This window comes from Drosophila willistoni (genome assembly GCF_018902025.1).
Source record: "Drosophila willistoni isolate 14030-0811.24 chromosome XR unlocalized genomic scaffold, UCI_dwil_1.1 Seg144, whole genome shotgun sequence".
NCBI classification, from domain to species: Eukaryota; Metazoa; Arthropoda; class Insecta; order Diptera; family Drosophilidae; genus Drosophila; species Drosophila willistoni.
Window position 1 is genome coordinate 1,362,126 of NW_025814057.1, and position 12,359 is coordinate 1,374,484.

The 12,359-nt window shown below is 39.5% G+C and overlaps 3 protein-coding genes and 1 long non-coding RNA gene across 5 annotated transcripts; 1 reads left to right on the plus strand and 3 right to left on the minus strand.

The window, feature by feature from the left end:
- Positions 1–2: 2 nt before the first annotated feature.
- LOC6639021 lies at positions 3–7,947 on the minus strand. 2 transcript variants are annotated; one of them, XM_023181739.2, is made up of 5 exons: positions 6,752–7,947; positions 3,811–3,931; positions 3,274–3,376; positions 2,760–2,910; positions 3–2,658 (listed from the first exon to the last, which is right to left on the minus strand). In XM_023181739.2, exons 1-5 carry the CDS (start codon positions 7,687–7,689, stop codon positions 825–827), a joined length of 3,147 nt encoding a protein of 1,048 aa, XP_023037507.1. In that variant the 5' UTR covers positions 7,690–7,947; the 3' UTR covers positions 3–824. The 2 variants fall into 2 exon arrangements, with proteins under 2 accessions (XP_023037507.1, XP_023037508.1); XM_023181740.2 differs by lacking the exon at positions 3,811–3,931 and having other exon boundaries at positions 7,342–7,946.
- Positions 7,948–8,407: 460 nt separating this feature from the next.
- LOC6639019 (40S ribosomal protein S9) lies at positions 8,408–9,979 on the minus strand. Its single transcript, XM_002062476.4, has 4 exons — positions 9,907–9,979; positions 9,435–9,663; positions 8,953–9,139; positions 8,408–8,670 (listed from the first exon to the last, which is right to left on the minus strand). Exons 2-4 carry the CDS (start codon positions 9,655–9,657, stop codon positions 8,493–8,495), a joined length of 588 nt encoding a protein of 195 aa, XP_002062512.1. The 5' UTR covers positions 9,658–9,663; positions 9,907–9,979; the 3' UTR covers positions 8,408–8,492.
- Positions 9,138–9,471, plus strand: LOC124460684. The gene is made up of 2 exons (XR_006954710.1): positions 9,138–9,240; positions 9,302–9,471. It is a non-coding gene; the product is annotated as an uncharacterized LOC124460684 (long non-coding RNA).
- Positions 9,980–11,236: 1,257 nt separating the features above from the next.
- On the minus strand, positions 11,237–11,851 carry LOC6639444. Its single transcript, XM_002062475.1, has 2 exons — positions 11,456–11,851; positions 11,237–11,386 (listed from the first exon to the last, which is right to left on the minus strand). The coding sequence occupies exons 1-2, from the start codon at positions 11,849–11,851 to the stop codon at positions 11,237–11,239; spliced, it is 546 nt and encodes a 181-aa protein (XP_002062511.1).
- Positions 11,852–12,359: the final 508 nt, after the last annotated feature.

Here is a 12,359-nt window from a genome sequence, read left to right on the forward strand (position 1 = left end):
TAGAGATATACAAAACAAAAATCAACAAGTATCAAAATAGAATTAAGGGTAAGATTAGTTTTTTTTTTTTTTTTTTGTTGCAAAGTGTTATGATGAATTTCATTTAGTTTCTTTTCTTTGTTCGAAAATTAACAATAACAAATAGGTAAAATTTAGTTTAAAGCTCATTTTTTAATGGTTACGGTTTTAAGGAATACTCCACTGTTTTGTTTTTTTTATTCTCGTTTTTTGGTAGCTGCTTTTCGAATCACAAGTTTTAGTTTCATTCATTGCTTGATTTGTATTTTTGCTTTGGTTGGGTGGTTTTACTCTCTGTCTCTAAATGCATTTTACACAGGCCGGCAAAAGATATACCCATCGCTAACTGAAGAAAAATGTGATAAACTTTGTATACTGTGTAATATGTATGTACAATTAGTCAACCGATTTCTATGATCATCCCTTACCATCATCATTAATTTGGGTCAATTAGTGAACTGGGAAAATGATTAAATTTTGCTGAATGATCCCGACATTTGCTTTATTGTAGATTGCGAAAAACTGGTAACGTTTTCTTGATGTTTGTATTTAGTTGTATGAATTTTACTCATTGTCATGCAACTTTTCCTCAAACTGAATTAAACTGAACCATTCTGAAACTACATTAGCTCGGAAAATACTGAATATCTTTGGTCTAATCTGCGATCAACGGAACGGATGAGCAGATATTTTTAAGGCCTGTGCTGTGTGGGTTGGATTGGGGTAAGTTAATTAACCAAACCAACTAAATTGATCACTTGATGATTTAATTGAAGAGTTAAATTACGGTTTGGTTTACGATTGGTTTAGTTCTGCTGTGGACAAAGCATTAGGTTTAGATTCCGGCGCGTTAGGACTTTGCGTAGAGCTTGCAGCGTTTTAATGCAGATTACAACACAACAGCCATTGGCCACGCCTTCGGCAGGACTCTTGCAGGTGCACGAGTTGCTCTTTATTGCGGTAGCTGCAGCAGTAGGCGGGGCAGATCTACCACTGGAATTGAAGTTGGTGTTGTTTTGATTTGACTGCTGGCAACAGTTAGAGGAAGCTGGTGGAGTGGTAGTAGCTGGTGATTTCTGGCCACAGCAGCCAGTAGAAGCAGCAACAGCAGGAGGAGTAGTAGTAGGGCTAGGATTAGATACTCCGCCGCAACAATTGCTAACTGGAGGAGGCGGAGCAGCAGCAGCACCACCACCACAGCAATTATTGGTGGTGGCGGGTGGAGGAGTAGGCATCGTCGTTGCACAGCCACAACCACCGCTCTTGGCGTGAGTGGCCGTTGGTGGCTGTGGAGTGGTGGCTTTGGCACCACCTCCACCGCAGCAGCCACCGCCGCTGGATACCTTGCCAGTGCCCATGGAAGCCAAATTTTGCAACAGCAAAGCAACATCCTCGATATTCTGATTCATTTCCTCTTGACGTTTACTCACTTTTTTGCCGCACATGCGTTTGCCACCAGTGGCAGATGTGGTTACCTTTGTGACGACCTTGGTAATCGGCGCCTTCTCACTGCCGCCAGCCGCCGCTGCTGCACCGCAGTCTCCGCCATGACAACTCTTCGTTTGATCACATTTACAATTGGTGCAATTACAGATGCCCGCATCTGCTGTGATCTGTTTGAGAGTCGGCTTATTGTCCCTAATGTCCAGCTCAATCAATCCGGAGGCGTCGCTGGGCACTTGGGAGGCCTGCTGCAAGGTCGCTTGGAGTAGCGCACTGTTGTTGTCAATGGTCATAAGGATGTCATTGAGCAGGGATTCCGTTTCCATGTCCTCATCATTCTCAAAGCTATCATCTTTCAGTAGTTCATCGATATTCTGTTGATTCAACTCCAGAGGTGACGACGTGGTGGCAGCATCCACTTCCATTTCGCCGCTGACCGCGGCATTGCCATAACTTGGCTTCAGATCCACAAAACTGGGCATCTCGGTGGGCAGGGCAACCCCGCAGGTGTCTGTGAGTGGAGCCATAGGCATAATGGGTTTAGGTACAAGTATCGCCGCATCTATCCAAGGTCTGGGCAACTCCTCTTCGGCAGCATAGGACAATTGGAAGGCCTGTGATGTCTCTGCTGGCAGGCTCAAGGGCTGCTCCTCCTGCAGCACAAACACATTGTTGGCGTTGGGTATCAACTCCGGAGGCATTTGGTCCATGATCGTTCCGCCGGGCATGCTCTGGACAACGACCACCCCACTGTCCGAACTAGTGCTCTCAGAATTGTGACTACCGGAATCCAGGTTTCCATCCGGTGGCACTTGCTCCTGATCCAAATCTAGGTGGGCCCCTTCTTCGTTGTGGCCCTTCTGGCTATTCCGTTTCGATTTCTTTTTGCCCTTGTTCAACAGTTGCCTCTGATGGGTCTTCTTGTGCGACTTCAAACTGTGCGAGGTGCTAAAGGACTTCTGGCAACTGTCTTCTTGGCAGGGATACGGCTTCTCCCCAGTGTGAGTGCGCCTATGTGTCTTTAGATGATGCGATGCTGTAAATGCCTTGCCGCAATCATCTTCCGGACATTTGTAGGGACGCTCCTGTGTATGGGTGCGCATGTGCTTCTTCAGGTCACTGAGAGTGGTGAAACATTTCTGGCACGTTTCACAATTGAATGTCTCGCCATTGTGTAGACGCAAGTGGGCGTGTAATCTGATAAGAATTTGTTTATACACATATAATACTTTGTCCATAATATACGTACATTTACTTATACATATTAATACATCAGTCTATAGTCGTTTCTTGCTCACCTGTAGCGTGTGTTGAAGGCCTTATCACAGCCGGTGACTTCACACTCGTAGGGCTTGACCTTGGTATGGACACGTACATGGATTTTCAGGCTATATGAGGTGAGGAACGCCTTATTGCAGCCCTTCTCTGTGCACTTGAAGCTATAGTCGCCTGAAATGAGAGTCGCGAAGAAGAGGCTGAGGTTGAATTCTCTTTTGGAATCTCAAAAGAATATGTCTATCCTTTTTCTAGCACTCAAGTGCATGCAACTTCCTAAACCAAAGATAACATATCATTTTTATTAAAACTTTGACTTGATTTGTACAAAAAACATTTCGAACTAAACTGTTACCGAGGCTGATAAGTTCTGAAATGAATTGTGATATCATCTCTCTCTCTCTCTTTCTCTCGCTATCTAACAAAACAAAATAGAGATTGCTTCCTAAAAAGAGCTCTTAATGACTAAAGAGGATCTGTGATCGGAGGAGGATCGGACTAGATCGATAAACCTTAGAGATCTTAGTGTGGACTTACCTGTATGTGTTTTTAAATGCGTACGCAGATTACCGATCGTACTGTAGCTGCGATAACAGTTCTCATAGTTGCATCTATAGCGACTGAGGGCCTCATCGGAACTCTAGAAAAGTGTATGAGAACTAGATATTAGTTGAGATAATTTTGTTGTTTGCTTTTAGTTAAAACAACTAAAACCACTATATACAATAGTCCTTTGGGTAGGTCATGTTCTATCTTTTCGATTGTCATTTGTGTCATGCATTTGAATGTGATAATGGATGGAGAAAGAGCGAGTGAGATAGAGTGAGAATTATGCTAAAACTACGCACCACAAGTTAAGGCTTAACACAAATTTGATTGATTCGTTTGACTGACTGACTGACTGACTGATTGATTGATTGATTGGGATTGATTGCCTCCTTTAAACGCTACAAAAAGCATTAGTAAAACGGCAAGTTAAGTTAAAGAAACAAACATAGACACTCAATTAAAAAGAGAGCCACAGATCGTTTGGCGGAATGCGATGGATTGGTTGGCGGTGTGCGGGGGGTATACCTCATAGGCCATGGCCATAAGTTGATCCTCATCTTCACGCTCCCTATGCAGCTCAACCGGACGTATGCAGTGAGCCAAATCAACATCCTCATCATCGGGCTCATTTGTATCATCTACATAGCTATAAAATATAGTATCACAAAGATCAAAATATATCGCCAGAGAGATATATGAAATATATGTATGTATATAGGAAAGCATTTAGAGTCAATATGGAACACAATTTGCATACAATTTCAGTGGGTCAGTGGGAACAAAGTCTATATACATAAATACATATGTAGATATAGACAAAAGTCGAGCAGATTAGTGACATTAATTTTCTGTTTTGGTTAACTTTTCACTGTAAGCCTTTTCTAATCAGATTAATTAATATTTAATATTGTCATGGCCAAAAAACAAAACGAACAACTCAAACAAAAATAAAACAAAAAGAAAAGCGACAGAAAAACTATAAGGCAAACAAAATTAAAAAGAAAAACAGCAATAATAATAATAACAACAACAACAACAACAAGTGCGTGGGCGAGCCGACATCTGACTGACGGGCAGCGGCATGCGCCTCACCCCCTACCAATCCCTTCCCTTCCATTCTCCCGCCACACCATACTATCGAATACCCTACAATTCATTGCCAGCTGGTCGATACCCTTCTTTCCTCTCGCCCTCGTCCTCTCCCTCAACAAATATGATTGAGATGGGATCCAACTCAAAAACTACTCATACCGTTAAAAATAGCCCCCCTTAACAAAAAATATAGAGATAGAAACAGAAAGAGAGAGAGAGTGTGTGTTGGGCCAAGGGGCAGGGGTAGGAGTAGGGGCAGGGGCACGACACGGCATCGTGCGGGGGTGTGAAAATGAAAAATTGAAAAATTATTGTACTAAATACAAAGTAGAAAAAAAAAATAGCAGAAACAGAAAAGATGACAGGACAATAACAAAAATCTAATGTGAAAAGTTTTCGGACTGACCAAATTATTGAAGATCATTTAAGGGTTCGAATTTGATGAATTATCATAAAATATTAAAAAGATTGAGCAACTTTTCTCGGGCAACAGAACAACAATACGATTAGAACGTCGGGGTCACCATACACTATCTGTGCTTAACTAGGGGCTAAGCCAAGCTATTCAGCTTTGCAGCTTTTTGCTAGCATTAATAGAATGGGTTAAAAGAAGAGACGCTTAAAATTTGTAACATTTTTAAATTGATTTCACAACTTTATGAAATTTTGTATAATGTGTGTAGTAACTAGATTAATTTACTGTGTGTTGGTGTGGCAAGGGGTAATTGTTTTAGCTAACCAGTCGAATTTCAAATAAAATAATTGTTTTAGCATTGATAATTGAATGTGAAATGTTGCAGCTTAAGCTTGTCAAATGAACTTTTCAACTTGAAACCTTTTTGTCGCAATTGGTAAAATTCACATTGTAACCAATTGATTTCGAGAAACACGCACACCCAACACACACACCCTCACACACACACACACACACACACACACACTCAAAAGCGAATGATCGAGAATAGAATTTCACAATAGTTTCGAAAAGAAAAACCGGCACTTCTTTTTACAGCAAGTGTGAATGAATTTTGTTGGGGTGAAGAAAACAAAAAGAAAAAAAAACACAATAAAAAATGTTTTTCAAAGTTTTTTTTTGTGTTTTCCTAACATACAAAAATGTATTCTTGTATGTACATACATCAGATACATATATCTATATATGCATATGTATATATGTACTTATATAGGGACGAACTTTTCGATGGGTGAAAGGGAAGTTTGTGGGGGGGAGGTAAGGAGGTGGCTGTAGCCAAATCTAAATGTGTTCATCGTCGTGAACTATTTTTAGGCCAAACAAACGATTTCTATACAATCATCATCACGATAATTATCATCTTAATCATCATCATCATCATGATGAAAAACAGCACAAACAACAACAACAGGAAAATTATAAAGGAAAATCCGCGCGCAGTGGCCGCAGCAATATGCAACCGTTAGAATATCTCCCCATTGCCAACCAATAAATGAGAAATATGAAAAATCATATATGTATATGGTATATGAATATATATATTAACACACACACACATGTACATACATTTATACGTATGTATATCTGTGTGTATGTTTGTGTTTTGCATTATGGCCAACACAAATCAGGCAATTAGCAACAACATGCAAGCATTTCGGACACTTTACGAACCGTTTGCTTGTTGTAATAAGTGGACAAAAAACTAAACGCAAAAGAAAAAAATGAAACAAAAATGTTTTTCAAGAATATTGCCAACAATTTTCGTTCAATATTTTGCTTCTAATTGGCCCACCAAACACACAACAAACAAAAAAGAAAAAAATAGATGACTCTAGACACGTCACGCCAGACAGCGCAGAATTCTTGCCGTTTTTCGATGTTTTCATGATGATGATGATGATGACGGGAATGAGTGTGGGCAGTGGAAAAATTAGCTGGCCCTGGGCGGGGGTCAACATTGGCCAACAACAATTATAGGGAATGCAAAACTTATGAACAACACATACAAATGTACGTTCAAAAATAAGGTTCAGTGAACGGTTCCTCGCAACGCCCACCCACCCCACACCACCCTACCCAATCCCAATCCCACGATCAGCCATTTTTTGGTTGGTAATCATCTAACAAATCACCATGCTCATATCACACACCTGTCAACGATGTCATCATCTAATACACATACATATATCAATCTCAAAGCTAGTCCACTTTAACGCCAAGTAAATTTTGAATCAAAATCATCCTGAATTTTTGATATCCCCAATAGTTAACATATTAGTGGATAAGGTAAGTCAGGCTGTTTGGACATTTAGCCCTTAACAATAAGTAGTAATAGAACGGCATGCAAACGGAAAAAGCAGCAGCAAATAAACAAGATGCATTGGGTGGTTCAAGGACTACCTGGATCTGGTGTCAACGGTAAAATATGTTGGCGATGAATCGTCACAGGATTGTGTGGTTGTGTTCATTGCCTCCGAATTAGAGGATGAGGCGGCCAGCATGCTGAGCGATACCACTGTGGGTGGCTGGACTTGGACAAGTTTTTGATTTTGAAATTGATATTCCAAGGTGAAGCATATGTCATCCAAATTATAAACCTGTTCCACTTCCACCTCTACCACGTCCTCGTCCTCGTCGTCGTCGTCCTCTTCCTCGACCCCCTCCTCTGAATGGTTGGTTAACAATGACAAATGATTTGATGATGTAGATGCGGGTGTGGATGCGGATGATGGTATGGATAGGACAGCAATGGGCATGTGGTTGGTGGTTTCTAGTGTTGCAGATGATTCGAAGGTCGACGTTGTCGTCGCAGTCAGTGGTCGAAGCGTAAAGACTTCATCATCATCATAGTCATCCTCATCGTCTTCGACATTCGCCACATCCGGACGTGTCGTCTCCAATAGAGCATATGTAGCCGCTTGCAGCTCATCTGCTGCCGCTGCTGCTGTTGCAGCCTCGAATGTTAAACTTAAACTTATGGGATGCAGCACCTGTTGCTCGTTGTTGTTGGCCTCCGAAAGTGATCCAGATACGGATGCAGCAGCTGTGGTTGTGGCGGGCATCATAAGGTTAGCCAATAGTGGTTTCTCTTCAATGCTGGCAAAATCCAATTGCAGCTCGCTGCCGGATGACGCAGCGGGCGGCGAACCCGATAGCGAGGTTCGTGTTGAATTTGTATCATAATCCCTGCTGTCTGATAAGGAATTGCTATGATGATTGTGGGTGTAAAAATGTTCCAGCAATTGTTGTTGTTGTTGCTGCTGTTGCTGTTCCTTCCAACTCCCATGATACCATTGATCGTGGTGTTGTTGTTGTTTTTGTCTCTCATCGGTATCCATTTCGTTTTATTTGCCAGCCCACTCAAACACACACGTACAGACACAAAAAAGAGAGACCGAGACCGAGTGAGACGGAGAGAAACAATCGCATGCAGTTCTTTACTTATATATATATCACTTTGCAATGCTGCTAACTGATAGATACATATATGTTCGCATTAATACATATGTATGTATGTATCGTCAAATGGAAAATTAGAAAATACGGATCGTGATCGGGGATCACAGCGAGAATGAACCGAAAAGCACACGTCCAAAGCGAACAACAACAAAGATAACAATAATTCTAATTGGAACGACACACGGTGATATCGATAGTTTCATCGATAGTTTAATCCGATATATATCATTAAACAACCGATGAAATCGATAAGATTTAAATTGACCACCCTGTAGATTATTTTGACTTGGCCATTTTAGACATGGGATAAGTAGACATTTGTTTATTTTGGTGAGTATTTAAATTTGCCACCATTTACCCACCAGTCTCATATGAACCAATCGTTATCACATGAGAATACCTTGCACTCATATAGGAAGACAAGGCTTGAAGTCGAAACTTGCCACAGCAAAAGCATGCCATCTCGCTCTTCTTCGAATAAAAAAATTTCTGCCTAAACACAAATAATCAACATCCCCCTTTCAGGTGACTCCCTACGACAGATCATTGAAATATTTGTACATTTCAATACAAAAAGTAAATAATATACAAAGGCAATTGTTAATGTCATTTTACACTTTTAATTTGTAAAATATATAAGTTTAGCATTACAAAACATTGCTACGCAGATGCGCGCTACTGCTTAGTCCTCCTCTTCTTCAGCAGCACCACCGCTACCACCCTGGTTCTTCTTCAGATTCTTGCGCTTGACGCGTCCAGGACGGCCGCCACCGAAGGGTGATTTCAGCGAGAAGTCAATGTGCTTCTGGGAGTCCAAACGCACCACGAATGATGGAATATTGACGACTTGCTTGCGCACACTAAAGGAGAGAGAAAGATGGTTTAAATTAGTTGCTGAATCTTATTATAGAGCTACGGGTAAGGGAATGGATTTGGTTTATATTTGGGATTAAAATGTTCAGTGCAACTTACGCTATGCGGGATTTGCATTATGATTGGAGTGAATATATTCAAAATCAACTGCCTAATCAAAAGACGTTGAAAGCCGGTACAAGGCAATGCTTGTTCGACTCCCAAGTGGTCTTACTGAACAATCAAATTAATTCTCATTGGCAAAACGCCATTGGCCCAGCGATATTTACCGAATGTGACGCTGACGGATCAGCACACGGGCATGATGGATGGATTTAGCCAAACCCAGCTTGAACACCTGAGTTTGCAAACGGCGCTCCAAGAAATCCTCAATTTTCAGACCCAAAACGTAATCGAGCTTCATGCGAGATTCATCCAAGACACCAATACGTACCAGACGACGCAGCAGGGCATTACCTAGAGTTAAAGAATAATCACAATTAGTAAAATAGTTCAACATATTTCGCTTCGCACATCAACCACGTGCATTTCTTCAGTACATATTTGTTAGCGTCAATGTATTTATTCAGACAAGAAGTGTCAGAAATTTAGTTTTTAATATAAATCATCATTTAATAGATACCAACAGAGTCGGATTAATGGATGGACTGATACATTTAAGGAAAACAAACGCTTTGGAGGATGTCTGCCCATCAGTACCTGTCGTTTTTGGATAGGCCAGATACAGAATAATCATGCAGGAAACACATACCTTGGAATAGACGTTTCTCGTCCTTCTCGTCCAATGTCAACAGCTCACGGGCAGCCTTACGGATTTTAGCCAGGGCGTATTTAACGCGCCAGACCTCACGCTTGTTACGCAGACCATATTCACCAATGATCTTCAACTCCTGATCCAAACGCGCCTTTTCGTAGGGGCGACGGGGAGTCACATAAGTCTTTGAGAAGACCGACGGTATGCGGCCGTTAACCATATTTCACTGTGGAAAAAAGAAAACAAAATTAATATGAAATTTTTGCCACTCATTTAGGTGTCTCAAATAAACATTGAGGTTATGTTGCATGTGCCGCGTGTCTTAAATACGACCAATGTTTCAATATTCACATGTTAATTACTATTGTACAGCGTGTATTTTTAGTCACTTTTATATTAAATATATTCAATTTAACATTTTAAAAACACAATTAACACAATCAAATTAATTTCAAAAAATTTTCCTCACCACGCTTCCGCTCAGTTGAGACGACCAAAAGAAAAGAAAAAATATATCGCCATGCGGCTGGTTGTCATTATTAACAGAGCTGCATTGTACTCGATATCTTTAGCGATACCTGTAAATATCGATTGCAAGGTAGCACTGTACTCGATATTTTAGGCGCCATTTTCGAAGATTGGTTCAATACCTTAAAATGCTTTACACTTTACACTATTTTAATTTTCTTATATAGATGACCAAAATGATTAGTTTAGCTTTGAACATATTGTTATGTACAAATGAATGTTTGATATTAGCCTGATGCAGGCTTACTCGATACTAGAGTGTTTTTCCAATAATGTGGCAGTCTTTTTTATTTGGTTTTTAGTGAATGGGGCAACGCCAAATCATTGCTTTAAGCATAACTGATTTTTGGTTTATTGCTGTTTTTGTTTGCTTATTTTTTAGTTCAATATACTTTTATGTCGGCCAAGGTTGTCTCTCTAACACATAACAAATAGTTTCCATTTGGAGCAGGCAAGTGAACATTTTTGGCCTTCTCATCCCCAATACCTTTTATTAGAAATAGATCGCACTATGGGAAAAACCAAAAGAAATTAAACCCTCAAGACTTTACCTGATAAGGGCGTGTATGGTAAAAATTGCTGGATTGCAAAATGGGACCCGCTGAGGCACCGATAAATTTGGGCTCATATGAAAAAACTGCGAAAATCTAAAGTTTCATTGACAAAGTAAAAATATTATGCTGAAAACTCTTTGAGATGGACCTTGGTTATTAATGTTCTAGGGTATGAGTAGGCCAGGTCTAGTCTTTTGCAATCAAGTTTTCTAATGGAAAACCATCTCACTTCACCCCCCCGTGGCTTCTTTAATACTAAAAAGCAATAGCATTGCTAGAGGCGAATAATATATCCGTGTTTTGGAATGACGTTGGGCATGTTTTTATTCAATGAAATGAAATATGAACCTGTTCAATGATCTCAATTTTTAAAAACGAGAATAGAGATTTCCTTTAACCAACATTTATTGATGAAAATCATTAAAAAAAACTTGAATAAAATAAACAAATGAAAAATATAAATTTCTTATTTTATATATCTCCCATGATAATGCACTGGCACTCAAACTGCTGGACAACAGCATGCAGATGAGACGACTGAAAAGAAGTCACCCACTTAACCAGCCATTTAGACAAGAGACGGACTGGTGATTCCACCCCCATTTCATGATTACCTTTGACAATATTTGCTTAATATAAAAAAAAGTTTATATATCACCCGATAAAATAACGAAAAAAGTAAAGATATTTGTCATATCTATTTAAATAGATGTTGATTCAATTATCCTTGGTTACATAGATCTTTACTTCGGCCCGCCAAATCTTATAGGTGGCCACTCGTAATTGTAACATATAGTCACCAATTGGTATGGGAAAGTCCTTTAATGAATTTTTATCGTATATCATGCGGTCGACTTTCAAATCGTGCTGAAATCATAAAATCGAATAGCAAGTAAGCAATAATTTTCAGCTTAAGCTGATCGAGTAGTTACTTACATCGTAGGGGCACGAATGATTTATATTCGATATGGACATGAATGTCTTATGAAATGAATGAATGAATGGATAATCCCTTGGATTTCTCATATAGTAGCAATAGTCCAGACTCTGATTGAATAAGAATGGCTGATAGCCGTTTGATTTCTTATGAAGAGCCAAGTTGATGCCAGCACTATTAACTGGAATCTGCTTCAATTTGGCATTCATATAAAAAGCGGCAATGCCTCGACGAACAAGTTTCATTTCACATCGAGTGAATTCAACATAGGATGAATTATATGTCTGACAATCAACATATCTAATACGAAATGCTTCAACCATATAGTAGTTAGTCTTGCATATTTCACCAACAATCGCCAACATGAGCACTGCTAAATAGATGTTAAGCTTCATGTTGTTCTAACTGGTAACTACAGGAAACTGTTTAAATCGTTTTAATATCTATGTTAATACATATTTTATTTCGCTTCGTTTAGACAAGACCCATTAAAATCGAATCAGTTTGATTGACATCGTCTAAGAACTCAATTAAATGCATCAAATTGTAATTAGTATTGGGAATTTAAACGTGCCCATAATGATTTAGAAACGTTTAATGACCAAAAGAGAATAAACCTGAAAGCTTGCCGTCAATTCGAATTGTCTAAAAAATGTTGTTTAAATATTTGCAGTTATTTATTTAGATTGTAAATTGATCCAATGTAGTTGATACAGTTTTCACATTATTTATTGCATACATATGTACATATGTATGTGTGTGTGTACATATTTTTAGGCTCTTGTCCTTTGAACTTGCAACATCTTCCCGCAAATACTTCTAACCCATTTTGCCAAGAGATTTTAGAAAGCTCTTTCCCGTTGACATTAATCAAATATTTTGCGATCGGATTACTTTCAAAGT